Source organism: Haplochromis burtoni, unplaced genomic scaffold (genome assembly GCF_018398535.1).
Source record: "Haplochromis burtoni strain Fernald_Lab_line unplaced genomic scaffold, NCSU_Asbu1 Contig_386, whole genome shotgun sequence".
Taxonomy (NCBI): domain Eukaryota; kingdom Metazoa; phylum Chordata; class Actinopteri; order Cichliformes; family Cichlidae; genus Haplochromis; species Haplochromis burtoni.
The window spans coordinates 344,087-366,765 of record NW_024582747.1 but is presented as its reverse complement, the minus strand read 5'-3'; the positions used below and the strand labels follow the sequence as shown (position 1 = coordinate 366,765).

The following is a 22,679-nucleotide window of genomic DNA, read 5'->3' as shown; positions in this document are numbered from 1 at the left end:
AATGCAATTAAACTGACCTGAATTGAATTGAATCATGAGAGCTAAAGTTTAAATGCAATGCCTTCCTTCCAGCCAAAATGTCACACAAACTTTAAGGGAATCCATAATACTCGGAGTTTGTATGAATTTCTCTGACAGGTCTCAGACAACAAGAAAGCGATATTACAAAGAATGTCACTTACGACAGTTTATGCTGACATTACTTTGTTGAATTAAAACTAAACATCAAGTTATGTCTCAAAGTAACAGGCTATATATCACCAAGATTCGGATTTGTCACACAGTATTTAGGAATCCTTTTGCATTCAACAAGATTGAGAGCTAAGCTAAGGAAAACTCTTCTATTTTGTGTCATTCTCTTTTTCTGAAGCCCGCAGGCTGTTGTCTCCCGTCCTGACAAGGGTGACAAGATGAGTATCAACCCAAGTGAGAAAAATGTCTCTCTTGCCCCATTTTCGTGTCATTCAAACTCTTGAGAGAGTCTCTTATGTCACTTAACTATGTTGGATGGTGTCATTCTGACAGCAAAAACTTTCACAAAGATGTTGAAGGATCTCTGGTTTCTTTTCATGCTCTCACCCCGTAGTGCGTCATAACAAATATTGGATATGGTTACATTTTTGAGCACACTGTGGAATTAGATGTTATCTCAAGTAATGAGGTGAAATGCACATTATCCACCGTGAATCTTGATTTTCTGTTTCAAGGCTAAGCACTCCAGTTATTGTTGAAATGTTTGAATGCAGACACAAAAAGGGGGCTGAAAAAGTCAGGGTTCATCCACAGGCACACAAACATGTGCAGCTTAAGTTTTTTATAAAAAATAAATAAATAAAGAAACACTTTAATAGTTCAAAAAGTTCAAAGTTGGCGTTACACTCTTGTTTTTCATGCTCTGCACAAATTGCAGCTCTTCCAGACTCCTCTATAATCTTTTAACCTCTCCTTTTTCTTCCTGCACTCAAACACAGGAAGCTCCACTTTGTCAGCTGTCCATGTTCAGGAGAACTTAGCAAAGATTGATGGGTGAACAAGTTGACAAGGAATGAAGCTCTGGATATGATCAGAGGAAGGGAAACTCAAGATGAATCGTTGCCACTGAGAGGTGAAAAGCCACAGGAAGTCTTCACCTCATCCCTCTCTCGGGGAAGACGATGACCGTATGAGTTTTTCTAAAAGCCTAAGAAAGAGATGAAGCCCAAAAATGCACCATGCCAAACATTTCATTTTTTTCTGTAAAATCTCCATCACGCTAAAATACAAAAGCAGATAATTACTTCTATGCCTACTGTGTTTGCAAGCGGAAAGTTTCAGACACTGTGCATGATTTCAGTTTGTTTTTTGAATGCATTGTTTATTACAGCATGAGCATAATTTCACCAAGACATTCTTTTCACATATGTCTTTGTTACACAGTAAACAGAAAGCAATCTGTCTCTTTTGTCTGCTTGTAGTGAAACTGTTTTCAAGAGCACAAGATCCTCCTAATACACAACTTCATATCCTTCTGCTGAGGGATTCTATTCTTTGTACAGGCTGAAGATCTTGGCTCTGTGTGAGTATAAAATCAGCAAATGTGGAGACAATATGGCCAGGAGAGTCATGCAAAGTAAAAAAGATTTTGCTTGTTGACGAGCAATTGATAAACTGCATTCTGGTTCTCTTTACCACCTACACTTAGATCCAAGCAGGAATCCTGTGACTACCACCTGTGGCCACAGAAGCTGCTATTGCTCCTGGTCAGAAAAAGCTGCATGTGTTGCTTGACATCAGCGTCCATGTGCACGAGCTTGAAAACAATGATGTCAGCCACCATCTGTTCTGCCATTAAAGGACAGCGTGCATATGCTGCTCCATCACACCGAGAAAAGAAACTCTGGTGTGAAGCAGCAGATCTCATCTCAGCACAAAATCAAAGTGAGTGTACTCAGAGAGCTAGGAGATGGAACAGGCCATCAATGACCCCAAAGGATGAAAGATGCTGCACTTGACAAGCTCGCAAACAAAGAGCATCGCAACACGCTGCTGGAATTGTTCCTTATTCTTACTTTTCAGTCAGTCTACCAACACATCAGTATAAAGAATATTTGAATGTGATCATGGCTAGAGGTACACTGCAGGAAATGCTTAGTGAGAAATGGACAAATCACTTCTTTCTTTATTTTTTTATTCCAAAATATGCAGAAGCCAGACTGACCCTCAGGCTATGGTGTCACTCAAGGCCAGATGTGGACCACATCTGGCCTTCTCAGAAAACCGTGTAGTGATGTCGGCTGTACTCTTTGGCAAAGGGCAACACTGAATATGGGTGCGAACTGGTCAGTTACTCAAGAAAAGTAATATATCGCCTATTACTCATTACTTTTCCTTAAAATCATGCCATGGATGGATGGGATGGAAATTGATAAGTATTTAGCAATTCTGATTCCATTATCGATATCACCTATTGATTCCTTATTGATTCATATTGGATTCTCATTGGCTCCTCATTGAGTCACCACCATCGCTAAGCACCATATCAAAGACATTACATTCATGCAAATTAATCATATGCGGTGGGTCAAATGTTTGTGCATGTTGGGAGTATTTCCCTTCTTCGTTCTGATCAGTTTTGTGATCATTACTCAAAAAGAAGTCATTATTATACATACTGCACTGAACACTTTTCTTAAAAGTAATGAAATACATAATTACTCGCAGGAGAAAGTAATTTGTTATACTACTTGTTACTTTACTTTTGCATTTCTCCATAAAATGATACGAAACACATTTTCTCATAATTATCATTTAATGATATAAACCTACATGATACAGTTTCACACACCAACACAAATACCTATCATATTGAGGACACATATATCATCTTTCTCTTAGTATTTTGTAATGAACAAAAAGCCGACAACACAAATATCAAAGATGAAAACCAGCACAAAGAGACTTTAGTGCAATCGCCATGGCGATTCTACTATAGAAACATAAACAGGTAGAACCTGAGGCTGCAGCCTGACTGCCCATCAATTTGTTGCCTAAATTCAGGGTCTGGCTGCTGGGCTGGGTCGGCATTCACTCAGCTTTAACTTCACTCTGGGTTCTTTACTAGCTTAGCGTTAGCATGCTGTCCCTGCAGATGCTTGAAAAGAGCCAAAGTTGGGTTAGCAACATAATGCAGTTTTTCTGTCCTGGATGCAGTTTCTGCTTTACTATCACACTCTTGTAGTTTTTCTGGAAAAACAAAACAAAACAAAAAACGAATGTTCATATCTCAAAAACTGTATCGCTGTACTGCATTTGATCAGCTCACTTTCTTTTAATGCAGTGCAGATTTAATGCAATCTATGTTGCTGTGGGTCAAAGAGTTTTGCCATTTCTATTCCATAGTGCTGAATGAATGAACATGATCCTAATGAGCTCTTTATAACTATCTAGCTATATCAAATAGCTTGGTGTGGCATCTTGTGTTGGCCCTATCTGCTTCCACTGCAGCAGATAAACTGTGGATGCATCCCATTCTTAAATGCCGTGGACGGGTTTCAAGAGAATACTTATTATGCTGTCAGTGGAGCTTGTGGCCGGGTTGAGCCATCCCATCGTTGTTCGAATCAGCTTCCTTGCTTATGTGGACAGGCCCGTGTGAGAGGATGCTCATTATGCTGTCAGTGTTGTTCTTTAGCGAGCAGCTCCACTGGGTCGAGTTGTTTCATTTCTCTTTGGATGAGCCCACACTCTTAAAGCTGGAGTGTTTATGTAATCCCAGCCTTGTTGCTGCTACATCTGTGGCAGCATCAGGTGTCCTTTCAAGCCTGACAGTAATACAGTCCACTGTTGTGCAGTACTTGCATCAGTGCAACTGCTTATTATGACCACACACGGTGCACTGCTGGGTGTCGGTTATTTAAGGACAAAGTTACCACATAACAGCAATTCATCACATTTCTTTGACAGCCTGGCTACATTAGAGAGCATCTTCAAAACTTCTCTGTTTTGCTTCCAGCCTGCATGAGTGCTTCCTAGTCAATTTGTCTTTTAAATGGAAGAAAAAAAGTCACAGGTTCTGTTTGCTCCATGAAAAATAAAGTACGCCTTTATCGCCTCATAGCCATAATCACATTCAGACAATGTGTTTGGATAATAAGTAGATGAATGATGTTTAAAGGGGATGAGGTGATTTACAGCTCAGTGTTCTATTTTATCCACCTAATTAAACCTGCTTTCCCACTGAGCGTTTTGTTTTCGCCGCTATTGTGTCATTTTTATTTTCATGCTGCCGCTTGTTATTGATGTCTTTGCTCCCTGTTTCAGCTGCTGATGTGTGTTAATTCCCCAAACGCTGGTAATTAATGGCACTCGTCAGAGTTACTGGCTGTGTACATTCATAATGTTGCTCTTCAAAGATGACCCCCTCCCCCCTCCAAAAGAGTGAAAACATTAGATTGCACAGTCAAAAGGGAAACTAAGAATGGCACTTTTTCATGAATTGTGTAACATTTTAATCTACGCGCTGTGATTCATAGCGTCATTTTACTGGATAAATCAGGGAGTAAGCCCTATTGCTTAATACTGATACTGACTAAGGTACAGCGGAAGGAAAGAAGATTAATGGGAAAAGGAAGTGATAATAGTTCCTGGAGCACCTGGTGTGGTCTTCTGCTGCTGTAGCCCATTTGCCTCAAGATCTGAAGCGTGATGTATTCAGAGATGCTCTTCTGCATACTTTGTTTAGAACAAGTGATTATTTCAGTTCCTGATCCCTTCCTATCAGCCTAAAGCAGTCTGGATGTTCTCCTCTGACTTCTTATGTCATCAAGACATTTTCACCCAGAGAGCTAACAGTCACTGGGTTTGTTCTTTTCCACAGATATGGTTGGTCTCAACCATATCTGAATGCCTACATACACTGAGTTGCTTGGCTGATGAGATATTTACATGAACATGCAGTTGAATAGGTGCAAATACTGTAAAATAAAGGAAAATCCTTCCATGGCCTGTGTAGCTTTCCTGCTGTTGGCACACATGCTGTCTATAGCAGGCTATGAACTCATCTCTTTTGTGCTGTAGTTTCTTTTAAACATCACAATAATGATTTTAAATAAACTAAACATCTGTTTGTAGTTAATATTATACACAAGATGAACTCACTGTTCGCTGACTTATTTTGGGATGCTGTGTAAAACTGACCGAACCAATAAAGCTGTCACAGGGATTAATCGTGGTGACCAGAGATGGGCAGTAACGCCTTACAAGTAACAAAGTACAGGCCAAGTAACAAAGTACAAGTTACAAGTAACGCGTTACTGTAATCCGATTACTTTTTTCAAGTAACGAGTAAAGTAAGGGATTACTATTGCAACTTTCCCGTAGGAACGCTGCGTCACTGCATTACTAAAACCGTGTCTCATGACAGTGACGTAAGCGAGTGCGACGTTCGTGACAACAGCTGTGTGCAGATCAACAGTGGATCACATATCGATTGTGGGAGAGAGTATGAGCGTGCAGCGTTTAAAGCGTGGAAGTACTGACCTTACTTTGAGTTTGATTCCATAAAAAGTGACAAAAACATTAGAGTCTGTTGTGCGTGGGAAGAAAACTTATTTTTACAGCGAAAAAACCCCTAAACTTCCAACAAGCACCGAGTAGCTACCACATAATGGGAAACTCGCGGATTCTTCCACTGACCGCGGCACACCTGCACCAGGGTAAACCTCCGCCTAACCCACTCCTGCTTTACAGGTGAAAATAGAGCAAAAGGACCGCTGAGTCTTTGACTTTATTTATTTTCTGCTGTGTTTTACTTGCATCTATTTGAAAGAGTGAGTGTAAACACAAAAAATATTTTATTTTATGTGCTGGAATGTGCAGAAAATAGGTTTAAATGTTAAACTAATTAGAGAATGTTGAATAAAATTTTTGCTTGATGCATAAACTTAAAAGATTAAAACTAATAAAACAAGTTTTAAAAAGAGACTTTTCCATTTGATTACATTTTGTATGATGGATTATGCAGAAAAAGTAGAATTGGGCTGAAAGAGCTATCGCTTTATCACCTATTCAGGTTGTAAATCGTGTTTTTAAAAAGTAACTGAGTAACTAAGTAATTAATTACTTTTGAAAACAAGTAATCAGTAAAGTAATGGGATTACTTTTTTGGGGAAGTAATCAGTAATTAGTTACTGATTACTTTTTTCAAGTAACTTGACCAACATTGGTGGCGACTGAAGAGGAAAAACTATGAGACAGATGTATGCCATGCTCCAGTTTGTTAGAGGAAGTTGGAGTTGCACTTCTCAGCTTACCGAAGTGTTCCTTTAACAAACAAGGGGAATCAAGAGCACTACCCCCTGATGAGAATTAAGCCTTTTGGTGCTGTGCAGATATCAGTTACATATGTGGTTTTGTGGCTATTGAACGTCTCCTTGGACACTATAAGGCAGCTTTATACACACACACACACACACACACACACACACACACACACACACACACACACACATATATATATATGTGTGTGTGTGTAATTTGAAGTGTATATGGTTTTAGAAGGCTCACTTCCAGGAGGGCAACTGCAGTCCTTCAACCCCTTCTGGAAAATCTACTGTTGCCACATATCTCTCCACCTAAGTATTAAACCAGCTACTGCGTGTGACAAGTTGACACATGTTATCTGCAGTTTGGGAAAGTCGTCCCGGAGTGGGAAGAACCAACTGAAACAGCAGACTGAGTTCGCACGGGGATTTCATTCTTCGGTACCAGTGGGTGCATTATTTTTCCTGATTAAAAAAAAGTACAGGCTTGTTTGTGTTATATATTAAAGTAAGAGGAGTGCCGAGCATTCCAGTGACATTAGAAACCTTGTTTCTTTAGTGCAGGCTGGGTTTTGCTTGGCCTGTACTTTGGTATTTGCCTAAAAATACTAAAGGTTTGAATCAGCACTCAGGAGCTGTTTTACTGTTTATTGTAATTTAAACAGAATTAGGACATATACATCTTTGCTGAGCACATACTTGGATATCAAATGAATCCTCTATTGAATGTAAAATACATAAAAACCCCATTAAACAAGTTAAAAATAAAAAAAGCTTAATGTACTTGGTAGTAAAGGAGGATAAGGACGGGTGATGATACCTGTGTGTCAGAATGGAGGTCTTACCTCGTGTCCACTTAGAGATATTCCCGTCAGCTGTCAATCATACTGCTCGCAGACCCCGCCTCCTACGGAAACACAGGGGGTTGTCTGACACGTGATTAATTCAGTATGGCGGATTTGTTGGATGACTGATTTTTTTTTAACGGCACCGACGGGTCCTAAAACCCTGCTCCGTGGATGCTGTTAAGCAGCGGGAGAACAGCAACAGCTCCCAGCCAGCACAGCTCGGTTCAGGTACTGTTTCTGTTCCGTGTTTGTGGAAAAATAAACAGTGTTTGCTTTGAACGTTTAAGGCACATGATTGAAAAAAAGTTAGCGATGTTTATCTCTGGGGTCGCTGCGCTTTGCGTCTCCCCGAAGTGTGCTGCAGTCGTGGGGCAACTCCACTTTACTCTGTTTCGTGTGGGTTTGTGGGTGTTTTACAGTCAGCTGAAGGAAGCCGTGAGTGTTGCGCAATAGATGCGTTGTTGCTCACTTTCAGCAGTTTGTAGTAGGTTATCAAAAACAGTGTGTTGTGCAACATTGTTGCTCAGCTTTCAGTTCGGTAGAGTCAGACTGCGGTGAGAAGCGGACTGTTATTAAAGCGTATTCACTGTTTTTGCCTCGTGTTGGCACACTGCCTTCATGATGAGTTTGAGGTTACAGCGAAGGGCTGCCAGATGTTCTGGGGAGGTTTCGGCGCAAACAGCCGCGCTTTCAGCGGAGCTGTTCGAGCTCACATAAAGTTTTGTTCTTGTAGTTAAACGCACCGCTTTGCTCCATAGTTCCTCAAGTAACACAGAGACAGCACGGGTGTGCGTGCGTGCGCGCGCGTGTGATGGAGGTTTCTGCTGAGGTCGGACCGCGCTGCCGCAGTTCTGGCTGTAAACTTTGTCTCGGTGAAGTGTAAACAGAGCGGAGCAGCAGCAGGGCTGTGCCTGTGCTCTGCTAAATCTCCTGTAAGCCTTCACTAGTGGAAACTATTCCCTCAGCATTACAAGCTCTGGAGCACTGCTGGCGCATGCTTGTAAACTCCAGGCCCCACGGGAACAAGGTCACAGCAGTCCACTAAAGAAATGTCTGAGTTGTCCTCCTAAAGGATGAGTCTGCCGAGAGCACAGGCCAGACTGGTGAAGATGTAAAACAGCATCATTGAATTATGGCAGGATCTCTTTCTACAGCCTGCTGCCTGTTATATTCTTACTCTTTAAGAGCTGATGTTCAGCAGTGTCTGTGACTGAGAACTCGTTAGGCATGTCTGATCTTCTGTAGCTTCAAAACGTCCTCATGTGGTCTCATTCAGTTGTTTGGTGATGACGGATGTCATTAAATCATGATCTCAATCCTTTGAAGGTAACAGCATAGTGAAGATGATGGTGTAAAAGAAATAAATGTTTGTGAGCCGAACGCTCGGGCTTCTGGCATCTCTGAACGATCAGCTCTAGACTGTTTTTCACTCTTGGCTTCTCGTGATGTCATGCAATCTCAGACACGCCGCACTGATTGTGAGCACAGCAGCTGCAAACTTGAACCTTCTGACTGAGACGAGCAGCCAACCAGAAGAAAGCTGATTTGGGGAGTGAGTTAAATGGGTTGTTAAGACAGTGGATAACCTGAGAGGTTACACCAAGGCCTACTGTAGGATAAAAAAAGGGTTATTTGAACGTTGGAAAAGTGACTTCTCTAAGGAGTTGAGTCCAAGTATTGAGCTGGAATAAGTGGGAGAATAAGATGGTTGGAGGATGGGTGTCCCCTTTAAGAAGCATATGCGAAGTCTTGTTGTACAAAACAAACTCTAAACATGCCTAATAAAACTCCACAGGGCTGGCAGCCTGTAATTATTCTTTGGCCACATGAAAAATTCCAGAGGAAGACCATATTATGGCATTTTGGATTGCAACGCAAAGCCGCCACAAAAAATGTTTTTGTTTGAAATAAATGGTTTTGCATTTGCACAAAGTTTTTCTTTGTGGCGATTACTGCCATTTTGCATTCTACATGCAAAGAGGAAGTGTTGACATGGTTGTAGTGCGTGGTAATGATTTCAGTTATTATTATCTAAGTCACTTTCTTGTTTTCTTTGTAATGATCATGGGGTGTGAAATATCTTGCAGTTCCTCTGGATTTTAGTCTTTGTAGACCAGTGATGATGATTTGTGTGGGTTATTGCAGAATGTGAGTGCGAAACCGAGTCCGACCCTTTTGCTTTCTGGCAAGGACGACCCTACAAGAGTTGATCGACCCACCCAAGACAGTTCTTGGATTTTGACCAGATGCTCTGTATCCATCTGTATCTGCATCTCCGTGATGGGGGTGTACAGTAAACTACAGGAGAAGCATAAATAATCTGGTCAGATTTCAAATGAAACACCTGTTGTATTGCTTGTATTGACTTTAAAAGACAAAAAGTCACCTGCACATTTGATTTTCCCCTTTCAACAGCTTTACGTGGACTAAGGACTTAAAGGATAACTGAGAGTTTTTAAATCACTGTAAATTAATTGTGAGTCCATCTAACAAAACATCTGCATGGCTTAAACACCTGCAGTAACTGTCTCCATTTTAGACTTTTGTGTTTGTGGAACTGAATTATTCCTAATTGTACTGTGCAATCTGGGATTTTGATGTGGGCAGCACAGTGGTGCAGTGGTAAGAACTGATGCCTCACAGCTGGTCAACCGGGGCCTTTCTGTGTGGGATTTGGGTGTTCTCCCTGTGCAATCCAAAGACATGTGCATGTGTTAGCTCTGCGATAGACCAGCGCCCTTCCCAGGGCGTAACTCGCCTCTTGCCCAATATCTGCTGGAGGGTGTTGGATCTTAGGCGTTAGTGTTTAAGAAAATAGGTTTTTTTTCTTGTAATATTTAAGCTAAATGAGACTTAATAGCACGATACAGACTGGAAGTCCCGCTATTGTTATTATGTCAGCCATATTATGTCCACTTTAAAGGAATCTGTTGCAGTTAGTGCCATGTGCAAAAGGCTGTAATATTAGGAAGTCTGCATTTTCAAGCAGGACTTTGGGTTTGACTGTAAAGAAAAAGAGAACTTCTGTCTGTCTCTAACACTGGGCTGATTGGGGTAAATGCAAAGTAACCAGTCTTTTCATCTTTTCATCAGGGAAAAAGCTTTTATAAGATGGCCTGCAAGTTGTGCTTTTGTTTGTTTGAGTATGAACCGAGAGTGTACCGTGAGATTGTTTTGTATTTCTATTAGGAGCTATTAGGCTGATTAAAATGCTGGTTTTGGGAAAGTACAAGGGAAAAGAGTTTTTTTTGGTTATTTTTCTTCAATCATCTAGTTGATTCAGCCTCTATTTTTTCCTGGAGTTTCCCAGACAAAAGTTGACTAACAAGACAGGTGATATGTCATGCTGATATCTTTTGGTCGTTACTCCAAACTCATGGTACTAAGTCACGTAATAAGAGAGGTTCAAAGTTATATTGGTCTTTAAACCAACCAAGCCTGAGGCAAAATTCATAAAGTACCAGAAGTGTAGGACAAGCATTTCACAGTGTGACTGCTGACTACCAACTGACCAATAGGAATGCAGTGTGAAATGATGCACTGATCAACGAGCGCTTGTGAAAGAGCCAAAACAAACTCAAACAGTATAGATGGAAGTAAAGCATGCAGAACAAAATAGTTGAGATTCCAACAAAGAAGAAAATCTTGTTGAGAAGCTTTGTTTGTATGATTTGTCCTCCAGCTGGTATCATCACTGCGCCAAGGAGGGTGTAGCACGGAAAGATATAGTGGATGTATAACAGCTGTACATCTTGGCCCGATTCAGTACTACGCATTAATATCATAGGGAGTACATGCATCAAACCTCTAAGTTCCATGTTGGCTTGTAGTATACTCAGAGGAGTACAGAAATCTCAAGATGTGTAGAATAGACTAGAATAGCCCTTTATTGTCATTGTACATGGACTATGAAAATGTAGGTGCTCCGCATCAACTGTGCTGGGATAAAATATAAATAGCAAACAGGAGAAATGTAGACAAAAATAGGTGAAAGGCGCACATAAGAGAAGTTGCAGTAAGTGACCTTAGACCAGCAAGCACACGGGCTACCTACATCATTACCTTACCAAAGTTCATGAGCACTTGTGTCCTAAGTTTGCCTCTTTTAATCTCTTTAATAAGCTCATTTATCTTGGTTCCATTGTGCTTTGTGAAATTCCGGGTCTGACTTTCCAATTTCCTTCTATTATTTAGCACAAGCTGGCGCTCAGAACGTTTGCTTGTTTGTGGACAGTTTGTGGACATTGTCACACTAATGGATTCTAATGGGTTCTATTAATGCGACTTTTGTGCTCGGAGACAAATAAAACCCAGCAATCCACAGTCACCCAGTAGGAATTTGTAAACTGGGAAGGTCGTTCCACCAGCTCACTGCCGTTCTGAATACTACTGTATCTTTGATTTCAGTCTGTATTCATTTATTCTTTTATTTTGTCCTTCTCTTGATTGCACAGTGTTTGAGAAGACACTAATATAGTTTGAATGACACTTGGGGAAATCGGCTGCACATGAATCCTTCAACTAAAGCAGCCAACCAGTCAACAGATGGTTACAGTACATTGTTTTTTCTCATTTGGCTTACTGTTATGCAAGTTTATAAAAAGAAAGGAAGCTGGATATTGGCCAGAAAAACAGCAAAAGTAAACAAGAGGAAGATTGAAGGCAGTAAAAAAAGGACTGTGAATTTTCAATGGCCAACTGTAAAGAAGCTCTCAGCCTCAATTGATGTGATTTGAAGCTTGATGAATCCTTGTGTTGACCCCCTTTGGGTGCTGTATGAGTTCATTGCTGTTGACTATTCTCCAACATTCAGCTCTATCCCCAGTTGGTGCCTCAAAACTCCAATAAAAAAAACCTGTTTAGCTCTTTTGTTCTTGTCCTGACTTTGAACCTCTAAAATCAGTTAGCATGTGGTTGGTATTTGGGACAGGCATCCCTGTTTGTTCACATGTTGTTTATGTTACACTGATTGGCTTTGTAAATGGCATTGGAGCTTTGGTTTCATACTCAAGCAGCATGGTCCAAATAGTAATTTGTCTATCAAACAAAAACTGCAGTTGACAGTTGCTTTTCAAATGAGTGTAGTTTAGATTTTAATTCCTCTTAATCACCATATGTTGGTTTTAGTCTCACTTCAATAACCTTCATTGTGCCATGTGTATTTAGAAAACTAGATGCAGATGGCAAAAGTTGCTTCTCGGTATCTGACAGTGTTAAAGTTGGCACATGCTAACCATTCAGTGTTTTCCACACGTAAACTTGCGCGGCTGTAGGTCTAACGGCCTCAGTATATTAGCAGTATATTTTTCATTATAATTTCTTTAGCTGTCTGTTGGAATGACACCATCACTTTACTAGTAGATGATCCCTTTGCGTTTTTTCTCATTCTTCTGCTGCTAGCCGCCTTGTTGCTGCCCTTAACAGTTTGGGTTTTCCGCACAGGTCGGACTGGCTGGCTGTTATAGTGGTCCTCAATGCCATTCACCTGCTTATGCACCAAGAGTCTTCTACATCTGTATTTACTTCAATATCACCATCTGGGACTGACGCTGGCAGTGGTGGTCTTTCTTCGTCAGCAGTTGTAACCTTTTTCTGTAACCATGACCTGGAGCACATGGACAACCGGTTCACCTGCTGCTGTGCCAGGCTTACTGATTTAAAGTCAGAGTTGGAGTTACTTGCATGAAGTATATTTGAATGAATGAATGAATGAATGAATTTAAGAAAGCAAGCATGCACACACAATGCTTGCAGACTACTCCCTCCCTCCACAACACCTCCTACCTCTGTTACGGTTGTCAAAAAAATAGATTCTCAGATACTAACTTGACTGATAATACTGCAAATTACTTTGTGATTATGTTATCATTTGCAGCAGTACCAATACAAATAACAGCATCTTGGCCTCCTCCAGTTGACACAAAACATCACACAGAGCAGTTGCAGACAGGTAGGTACACAGCTCCTCCCCATACCAGCAGCTGAAGTATTTGATGTCCACAACACTGAACAATTTTGAGAGGTCATGAACCATCATAAATGTTAACTTGGCCACCAAACAATAATTTTAGTTGCTTAACTATTAGGAGTTACAAACCCAGCCTCAGGGGATCACAAACTAGTGTACGCCTAGTGTTGGTGTTGGTCCCGTGCCTCCTTAATTGGGAGCGCTGCTTTAGGAATTGCATCTGGTATTAAAACCTTTGCCAAATCAAAGGTGGATCTTTCAGCTGAAGGTATTTTTAATTGATAGCAATGTTAGCCATCTGTTAAGTTATTAATTATGATGTTACAGACAGACAAAATTGATAACATTTGTCTCCTGGCTTAAAATTGTCATTAAGGTAGTGGGCTAAGAATGAAATCATAGCATTATTGTTCTTGCCTGTCTGTAACATTATAATGACCACTGTCATGTTTTAGTGTTTTGGTGCTCCCTAAGACAATCTTAAAATATTTGTCACATACATATTTTACAATTACTTTTTTGCACTATATGCTATATATAGTCCAATCAAAAATGGTGTTGTCACTGTTTGCACGATTCTAACATTTCTTTAAAAAACAAATGGCTGTATAAATGCTATAGAAGAATCCGCCCATTTACCATTTACAGTATCAGTGTGCCAATGTTTAGATTTTCTAAACCAGTAAGAACGTAGGGAAACGTGCAACCTGATAAAATCAGCACACATTGCTTATATTTTGATCCAGAAAACTTTCAGTATAGGTATGTTGATGTTAACCTTCCAGGAAAGACAGCTGTGCATGCTAGGACTTTTCTATTATTAGCAGAAGAGTGCTTTGTTACGTTCAGACTTGTTCATTAGTATAGATTGAAATTTCACTTTAATCAAAGAAAATGGATTTTGGCCCGAAAAGAAGACAAAGATTGAAAACAGCAAGAAGGATGCTGGGATTTTAATGGGCGGCTATACAGAAGCTCTCATCCTCAATTGATGTGATTTTGAGGTTTGATGAGTTCTTGTGGTCACCCAATGAACTCATGGCTGTGAATTATTCTCCCACAGTTCAGCCCCTTACACCCTGTTGGTGCCTCGCAACTCTAATAATAACCCGTATTAGCTCTTTGTGTTTTTCCAGGACCTCCTCCTGACTTGGAACCCGTCCTAGCGCTCTGAAATCGGCTATCAATAGGTTTGCAGTTTGGAAAGACATCCTTATTAGTGCCCATTTTGTTTTCCTTTCACTGATTGTGTCTATTAATAGCACAGCTGTGTTGGGTTAGAGCTTGGTACCTGTGATGGACAGGCCTGCACACTCAGCCATTGTGCAAATAGCCATTTTTTTTAATAGGCAAAAGAAAGACCATTTCAGGTAATCTGTCTGCTCTTGTGATGGGAATTTTGGTTCATATTCCCTTCCTAGTTGCATTAATATTCTCAAACTATTAATTTAAAAAAATAACTCAACATAAAAAGTTGCATCTGGTTGAGTCAACCATCAGCTGAGGATGCAGGAAAAGTGAATTTTCGGGCATTTAGCTGGTGTGCTTCACCCGCGTCGGGATATTTTATTTGACATTTAGATGAATTCCAGCATTTTGTGACGTTAACCCAGTAATAAAAACAGTGACTGAAGATGAGTCAGTACATGAACAGAAGTAATGCTAAAATGGTATGTTATTCAGAAATAAAACACTGTATTTTAACCACGACCGCCACCACTTTAGGCTTGAATGTTTAGTAATGATTTGCCTTCACCGTAGCTGCATTTAAAACATTTTAAAGTCGCTTAATTTAAAAGACTTTTAATGCAATATCCGTGATGTTATTTGAATTTGTGTAGAACTCCGGTACCAGGTCTCGAGGTTGGTCTCATGATTTTTATCTCCAGTCATTTCATTAACATGTACTCTGTTACTGTTTTGCATTTTGATGTGGAACATTGTGTGCTGTATTGAAGCTGATATGAAGGGAAAGGTGTCAGTAAAATGAGGACTTTAAAGAAAAGATGATTTAAAGAACTTCAAGTGGACGAGGCTGGTGTCATTGAATAGACTTCATCCAAATATCCACCCACTCCTGAACCAGAAACACTGTCAGAAGTGTCTTACCTGGACTGTTCCTCAGTAGTCTAGCTGCTCTTTTCAGATAAAAGTACATTTTGGAGTAAAGAGGCACAGAATCCAATGGATTTGAAGTCCAGCGTGACGTTTCTGTGATGCTTTGGGGTGTGATCTGCTGGAGTTGGCTGCTGTTGGTCAGCTGTGCTTCATCAAGTCCAAAGTCAGTGCAGCCTTCTACCACGAGATTGTGGAGCTCTTCATGCTTCCATCTGCTGATGAGCTTCATGGAAATCCTGATTTACTTTCCAGCAGGACTAAGCTCCTGTCCACTGTGCCAAAACTACTGTCAAAATAAGAATTAAGTCATTTCTGTGAAGGTGCACGCAGGCAGATATAATGCAAGACCTGTTTTAGGGTTTACGCACCCAAAAGTGATGGAGTACAGGTTCTAATTCTTATGACCACAATCTACCTTTTCAAAGCAATGACGGTTTCAGGCTTTTTGGAAGCAGTGGTGGTGCAGTGATTCAGCTGTTCTCGTAGGTCTTTGGCATGTACAATCTAAAACTATGAGATTTGAATCTTTTTTTGTTGTTGTTGAGTATTTTGGCTTTGAAAAGAGCAGTTTTGTTCTTAGTGTCTCGTTTAAATAAAGCAGGAAACCTCATCAGCTTCAGTAACAAATGCAATTTTAACATTCAGTTAACGAATGCCTCAAACTTTAGTTATCACTCACGTCAGGAGAAACTGCAGAAAGTGAGAGTCTGCATAGAGAGTTTTATCTAGGGCACACTTTATATACCTCAGCATCAAAGGACATTCTTATATAAACAGGACTGTCTCATTTGGTATATGTTTTGAAATTATATCAGCTGTACATTACCCAGCCCTTGTTTTATACCCTGAACTTCACAGTAGAGCTGGGCGATAGAACGATAACGATATGTATCGCGATATAACTTTTACTCGATAGAGAAATTAAACTATCGCGATAGACCTCGCCGCTCTTGTCCTCTTAAAAAAAAAAAAAAAGAACAGCCAATCCAAATTAAGTAGCGCAGAGCCGAACCAATCACAGCCGCAGCGTCACGTCACGTGACTTGTTACGTACAGCACAAGTGCCAAGCCGCACGTGTGTTTGTTTGGGAAGCAGCCAGCGGGTAATGGAGGAAATGAGTGTGCCGACTAGAAAAATCAACCGAGCGTGACCGAAGAGAAAACAGATGATGGTTCCAATGCCGGAGAGATTGTCGAACGGAAGAGCCATAGAAGTTCCGTAGTGTGAAGGTATTTCGGCTATTTCAAGTCTGACAAAAAACAGAGTAGCGTGCACTGTAAATTGTGCCGAAAGCAAGTCTGGAAATACAATAAACTGGTGCATGCGTCACACTGTGCGCCACGTTATTGTTTCGGTGAAATGAATTTCTACAATACTGTTACTGTTAATTCTACTCTCTGCAGTGTTTAAATGCTTACATATACACACAGTTACTGTCCGTCCACACATACGACTCGGTTCTGCTTCTATGCCCCAGCTTTGTTTACTTTTTCCCACCGAGGCTTCTAGACTTCTGATTGGCCAACATTTCTGCACGGTTAGGAATCTAGCGCCACCTGCTGCTTTGGCATGTTCATAGCAGTGTTTTCCTTCATTTCTGCCTTTATGTGTGGACGGGATTATTTTTTAAAACGAAAACGGAAAATCTCCGTTTTCAAAAATACCCGTGTACGTGTGGACGTAGCCTCAGTCTCTGACTGGAAGCGCTAATTCGTCATTCGGCTTTTGTCAGACTAAAGTAACTGTTAAAACTGTTTGAAAAGCTCAGCTATACAACAAGGAGAGATTGAGAATTTCCTTTTAGTTCTCAGTTTATTTGATATTGACAAAAGTTAGTCAGTTTTGTCTGTTCTTCTGTAAAACAAACTAAGATTTATTTTTAGAATTAATATTTTGTTTCTAAGTGGAATTGACAATTTAGTAGTCTGTTTCGTTTGTTCTATTTTGAAACTTAAACGCTTTAGCGGCTGCCTTTTGTGTAGTTTGCAATATTTGCCTTTATTTATCTGAAAAAGTCTCATGTTCCTTAAGTACATCTACCCTGTTGAACTTATTATGGGAAATAAATATTTAAATAAAAACAAGCTGCTGATTATTTCACATTTTACTTGTGAGCAACGGCACATTTAAATCTTACAAATATAGTTATTTGGCTTATATCGTGATAGATATCGTTATCGCCTGAAATGAAAAAATCATCGTGATATGAAAAAATCTTATATCGCCCAGCTCTACTTCACAGATGGACCGACCAGCTCCTGTCAGACACACTACAATATTCTACTTTTGTCTTGGTGGTAATAATAAAGCAAAAAGCTTCCTGTTGGGCCATCCACATCTATTTCAAGAATACTGAGCTGCTATCACACTGTAAAGACTCTACACCTCAGAAACATGTCAGTCCATGGCATACAAGGCACTAATCTCATCGCCAGCTGAATAATTCATAGTCAATTAGGGCTGAGAGGCTGAGGCGGTCTTCATGGAGCAAATGCATTTTCAATGATTCATTTCATGAGCTATGCAAGGGGTCTCTTAATTGTTGTTTACTGCTCACTATCCAACCACATGTTATTTTTATGCTATCGTGATTACTCCCGGCAGTGCTCAGAGTGCTTGGGAAATGAAGTCCATTAAGGGGTCCTGAGAGCTGTTTTCCTGTCAAGCGCCATGAAACGCTTCCAGATCCAAACTTCACTGCATGAGAATAATAAATCTTATCCAGACGAGTTAGCCGGTGAAAATGAGATGCTTGAAGAGATGCAGGTGATGTGTTTTATGGTGCCACAGTGCAGGAAAAAGAAATATCTGCAGTGTTGTACAAAGATCCATTTTTAATGGGATCCCCGTAGAGTAATTAAGATTCCAGGAGAAAAAAAATGAAGTCATGTGGAAGTAGCATCACAACTGACAACAGATCAGCTTTGCAATCTGCAACTGGCTGGAGTCGGTAAAGGCCTGTCTTTGAGCTCCATGGTGTATGTGTTTGGCAACAGAGAGAGCAGGAGGAGAAAATGCCTAAAGTCACTGCTGTCACACTATAACAGACTGTAAAAGCACATTGTGTGTGTACGTGTGTGTGTGTGTGTGTGTGCGCGTGCGCGTGTGTGTGAGACAACTCGTCTGACAAAAATAGGTGGTTTGAGCTGAGAATAGCTCCACTGCCCTCCAGTTGGCACCCTGGCGACTTTTTCTGACACCCCATGCCTCAGCAAATCCATCAACACCCATTTTCGGTGTCCCTCACGGTCATCCAAGTTTCACCAGTGTACATGTAACTAAACACACACCCTTATCAGGAATTCAGACTGACATCTAAACCTCTTCCATTGTTGTTTTGCCCCATGGCTTGAAAGATGCTATGAAGAGCACACTCAACTCAAAGAGTGGAAATACTGTGTTTTGACTTTTGTCATAGCAACACATTCATCTTTTTCTCAAAGTCACAAGTGGCAGTTATCCCATCAGTACTCTGACACTTTTTCCCCTCACATTTGACGGCAATTAATAATCTGGTTTCTCAGATTTTCTTCTAGACTTAAGGGACCGTTATGGTGTTTATGGTAATTCCTGATAGCTGAGGTAAGAGCCTGGAGACTGTTGGCAGGAATACGTTTCCATGAAGTTTTATTTTTCTGCGCAACAGAACTGAACGTAGGTATGTGACAGTAATTCAGTTTAGCAGCTTTAAAGAGCGAGCGAGTGTGTCTGTTTGAGAAAGAGAAGGGAGCGCAGACGCACTTTGCTGACTGATTGCAGCTCTCATTACCACATGTTTGTTTTCAGCTCTGCCGACACCTGTTAGACGTGACAGAGGTGAGTTTTAGTTTCTGCCGGTTAAAGTTGAAGAGCCAGAGGCCTCTCTGTGTGTTTGTTTGCGCACCGCTTGCAGTTTTGATTGCATAAGACACACAAACACCAGGCAGTATGAAAAGTTTTCTTCCCCTCTTTCTTCTGCTGTTGACTCAGAGGTGAGTCTAAGCCTTCATGAAGCCTCTGTTTGCATTTCATTTGGGGCTCTACTACAGCCTTTCATTTAGGCAGTGACTTTCCCAGGCCGACCATGCAAACTGTGGGAGCAAACACGGTAACAGTGTAACAGTAATAGATGTGATCAAATCTTAAAATGCTTGCAAAGGCGTGTGCCCCGGTAAGCTCTGATGCATAAATGTGAAAAATGCGGTGTATTATTGCTGCAGTGCTTAATCACCGATGTACACCTGCTCAATCTCTTTGCTGGGTGTGGCTCAGGCAGTGTTGTGATGACAGTTCTGATAGTGACTCGCATTACTCTGTAAACATGCTGTGATTTTAAGTAAAGCCAGATGGTTCAAATGAATCATTTTGATTTGATAAAAAAATAAACATTTTATACAACTTGCCGGTTTGCTTTCACTCCGTTCTCTTTCTTTTAGTCTCCGTTTTAAATTTGCTCGTGCACTGAAAGTTTGGAAGACCCACATGGACATGTTGTAGCCGCCTCCTGTCACTTGAGGGCAGTGTCAAAAATATGTGGACCAACCCGCCCTGTGGGCTACTCTTGTTGCTGTTTGCTGTGTTGTTGGTCCTTTGGTTTAGCCCCTGCTGTGGAGAAGAGATGCCAAAATATACAACAGAGTGTTAAAAATGAAAACGAATGTCCAGTCTGCCTTTTTTGTACTTTTTCCCTCTTCGTAGTTAGCCCCACTGTTGCTCCCTTGGCTGTTCAACCATCAGCATTGGAGAACATCAGTCCTGTAAGCCCACAAGCTGTTGTGGAAGTTCATCTTCACAGCCCCTGCATAGACTGAATTCCCGCTCCTGCTTTTCTCCACCAAATCCAAGCTGTTTAACACCTGCACTGCTGCCCTGAACTTTTCTCTGTATAACTGAGCCGAGTTTTATGTCAAAATGAAAATCTCCAAGCCAGTTGGATTGAATATTAAAGAGTATTTACTGAAGCAGCTCCCCAGAGCAAAGGCTGCGTGATGTCCGATTGTGAGAATGGAGAGGGTATTTGTCCGGGAAATTCTCTGCAAGCCATGTGTGTTGCCTGCCGAACACACTCTCACCTAAACTGAACTCTGTGTTTCCAGCATTGTTGCAGACCGTCTCCTGCTGTGTGCTGCATGTGAGAAAGTGCGACTCAGGACCGTGTCCTAACTTGATTCTTGCCACATTTTCTTCACCTTATTTCTCACTTTTAGCAACAATTGTAATTGTAAGACTGTTCATAACAGATTTACAACAATTAGGAAGTTGCTGTTGAACATTAAACACTTGGCTTTGTTTTGTAACAGCAATAGCAGAAATTGCAGTGCAGTTTATTTTCTAATTGTCAGTGGTTTTCACCAACTATGTGTCAGAATGTCCTGGACAGTTTTGTGCAAGAGACTTAATTGGGGCTGAAGAGAGGCAGAAACTTTGAACTGGGGTCATCAGTTCTTTGAAAGCTGGTTGGCATGCAGGGCTGTCTGTGCTTTGTTGCCTGTGCAGGGAGGAATAAATGAATGGCAAAAACCATAAACGTGTTTGTTTTAAGTTTGTTTAAAAATTTGGAACATATTGCAGTGATAAATGAGCGCCTGCATGAAATCCCCCGCTTTTTTTGTATCTCCTCCTCACAGGCTGTTTGGTGAAGCAGTCCAACGAGGTCTTCTTCTGTGGCACAGTGTGATGAATCCATGTTCCTCTTTGGTCGAGCTGGGTAGCGAACGATGGTGACCATGACAGAGGCGCACTGACGCCCTCGCTCCTCTCTTTCCACATCAAGTCTGCACGAGCAACAGCAGCCATAACAATGAGCTCTCACAGTTGCCAAGGTAAGAAATAAGAAATGTAAAATTTAAACACGGCAGTTTATTTTGAATAGATTTATAGCTGCTGTGTTATGGGAAAAGTATATATTCTTTTCCTCCTTAGCACAGGTCTGGATTTTCTATTTTACTTAACTGGACAAAAGGTCCATTGTGTCCTCACTTCCCATCAAGCTCTGCTTGTGTTGGTCATGTTCAGCAAATTGATTTCACAGGCATTTATTAATTGTTGCAGTACTAAAGATTCTGTGTGACACAATGTAGCTTGCTGGCATCACCTTCTATTCTTTTGAAAAGTGTTTGGAGAAATGGTTTAGTCCCTGCCAAAAGGCTTTTCAAAGGGGTTTGCGTCAGAGGGGATTCATGTCGTCACATTACGGGGAAAACTGGCACAGGCCAAAGATATTTACTGATTTCTTTCTTGGTCTTCTTCCTCTTTTTTCTTTTTCTTAAATACGCTGCGTTATGCAAGTGATCGTTGGAGTGGGCCGTATTTTCCTGTTTCATTTCCTTTTTATTTTGGTCATTTCTGTTCCCTGCTCATGCTCAGAATATTTAACTTAGCAGTTTTGGTTTTTTTCACATAATAAATCTGAATTGATGACGTTTCTCCAGTGTTTAGTTAAAGGAAGAGTTGTATTCGTCGCATGTTTTTCATTTCATTTGGGGAGGTGGAATTTTTACGTCACGGCTAACAATCTGCTGATGGACAAATCTTTTGAAAAACAAGTGTCAGCTGTTATGAAATGAAACAAAAAATAGGTGAGGGGTGATTGTGTTTGCATTAGGCCAGAGCATTCATCCAGTGCCAGACGTTCCTTCTCTTTGGGGAGCTCAGAAATTAAGCTCTCGTTGCTCAGTTTCACTTCATGTTAGCAGTTCATTTTCTCCTTGTCGTCCTTCAGTTTGTGCAGTTCTGGTAAAGCCTTTTTCCACGTATGACAGATCATCATTTCCTATTTTTTCAGACCACCACTTAGAGGACTAAAGAGCCTTTTGTCTGACTTAAACTTGGGTGGCAAAGGCTGGCATGTTGACATGCTACTTGGCATTTTGGAACTGGGTTTATGGCCTTGGAGGCAGAGCTAGAACACACACACAGAAAAACTCTCTTATCCCTGCAAGACCTTCCCCTTCTGTCTACCCCCCTCTCCCTGCCCTCGTCTCCTCTCTCCAGCAGCAGTAATCGGTGGCAGTCCTGGCTGAGGGGGATCTTGCGTCAATAAATCGTCATGCATAGCGACTCGCCGGCCTGGAACACAAACAGAGAGAGGGGCCGTCTGGTGCTGGAGGCCTTGTATAGCTGGTTAAAAAAGCTTTGAGACCTCTAGAGTCTAACCAGAAAAAATCCTGGATGTTGTATGCAGTTGGGTCAGAGTGTATTGTGCAGTCTCAGTCTTGTTCTTGCCTCTTGGACTGGCCCCAGCCTCCTCTTCCGTGATGATATGGATGCTGCTGTTTAGTACTTATGCTTTATGTTTGCAGTCTGGACAGAATGTGTAAACAAAGCAGCCACAAACTTTGACAAAGTGAGACCAAGAAAACTCCCCGCTGGATTTTTTTCTTGCCTTGAAACCATGAAATGCTGGCGGCATCTTAACGTGTCTGCTTCATGTCCGCAAAAGCACCTTAGTCACTTTAACGTAGTAG

The 22,679-nt window shown here is 41.0% G+C and overlaps 1 protein-coding gene across 4 annotated transcripts in view; it reads left to right on the top strand.

Annotated features, from left to right (window-relative positions):
- Positions 1-6,721: 6,721 nt before the first annotated feature.
- The window catches only part of hdac4 (histone deacetylase 4), a 123,575-nt gene continuing 107,617 nt past the window's right edge, over positions 6,722-22,679 (top strand). For 2 of the 4 annotated variants that reach the window (XM_014340675.2, XM_005944116.2), the window contains exons 1-2: positions 7,235-7,375; positions 20,841-21,035. In XM_014340675.2, the coding sequence (XP_014196161.1) occupies positions 21,014-21,035 (22 nt within the window). In that variant the 5' untranslated portion in view covers positions 7,235-7,375; positions 20,841-21,013. The other 2 variants (XM_042212663.1, XM_042212664.1) reach the window with 2 other exon arrangements.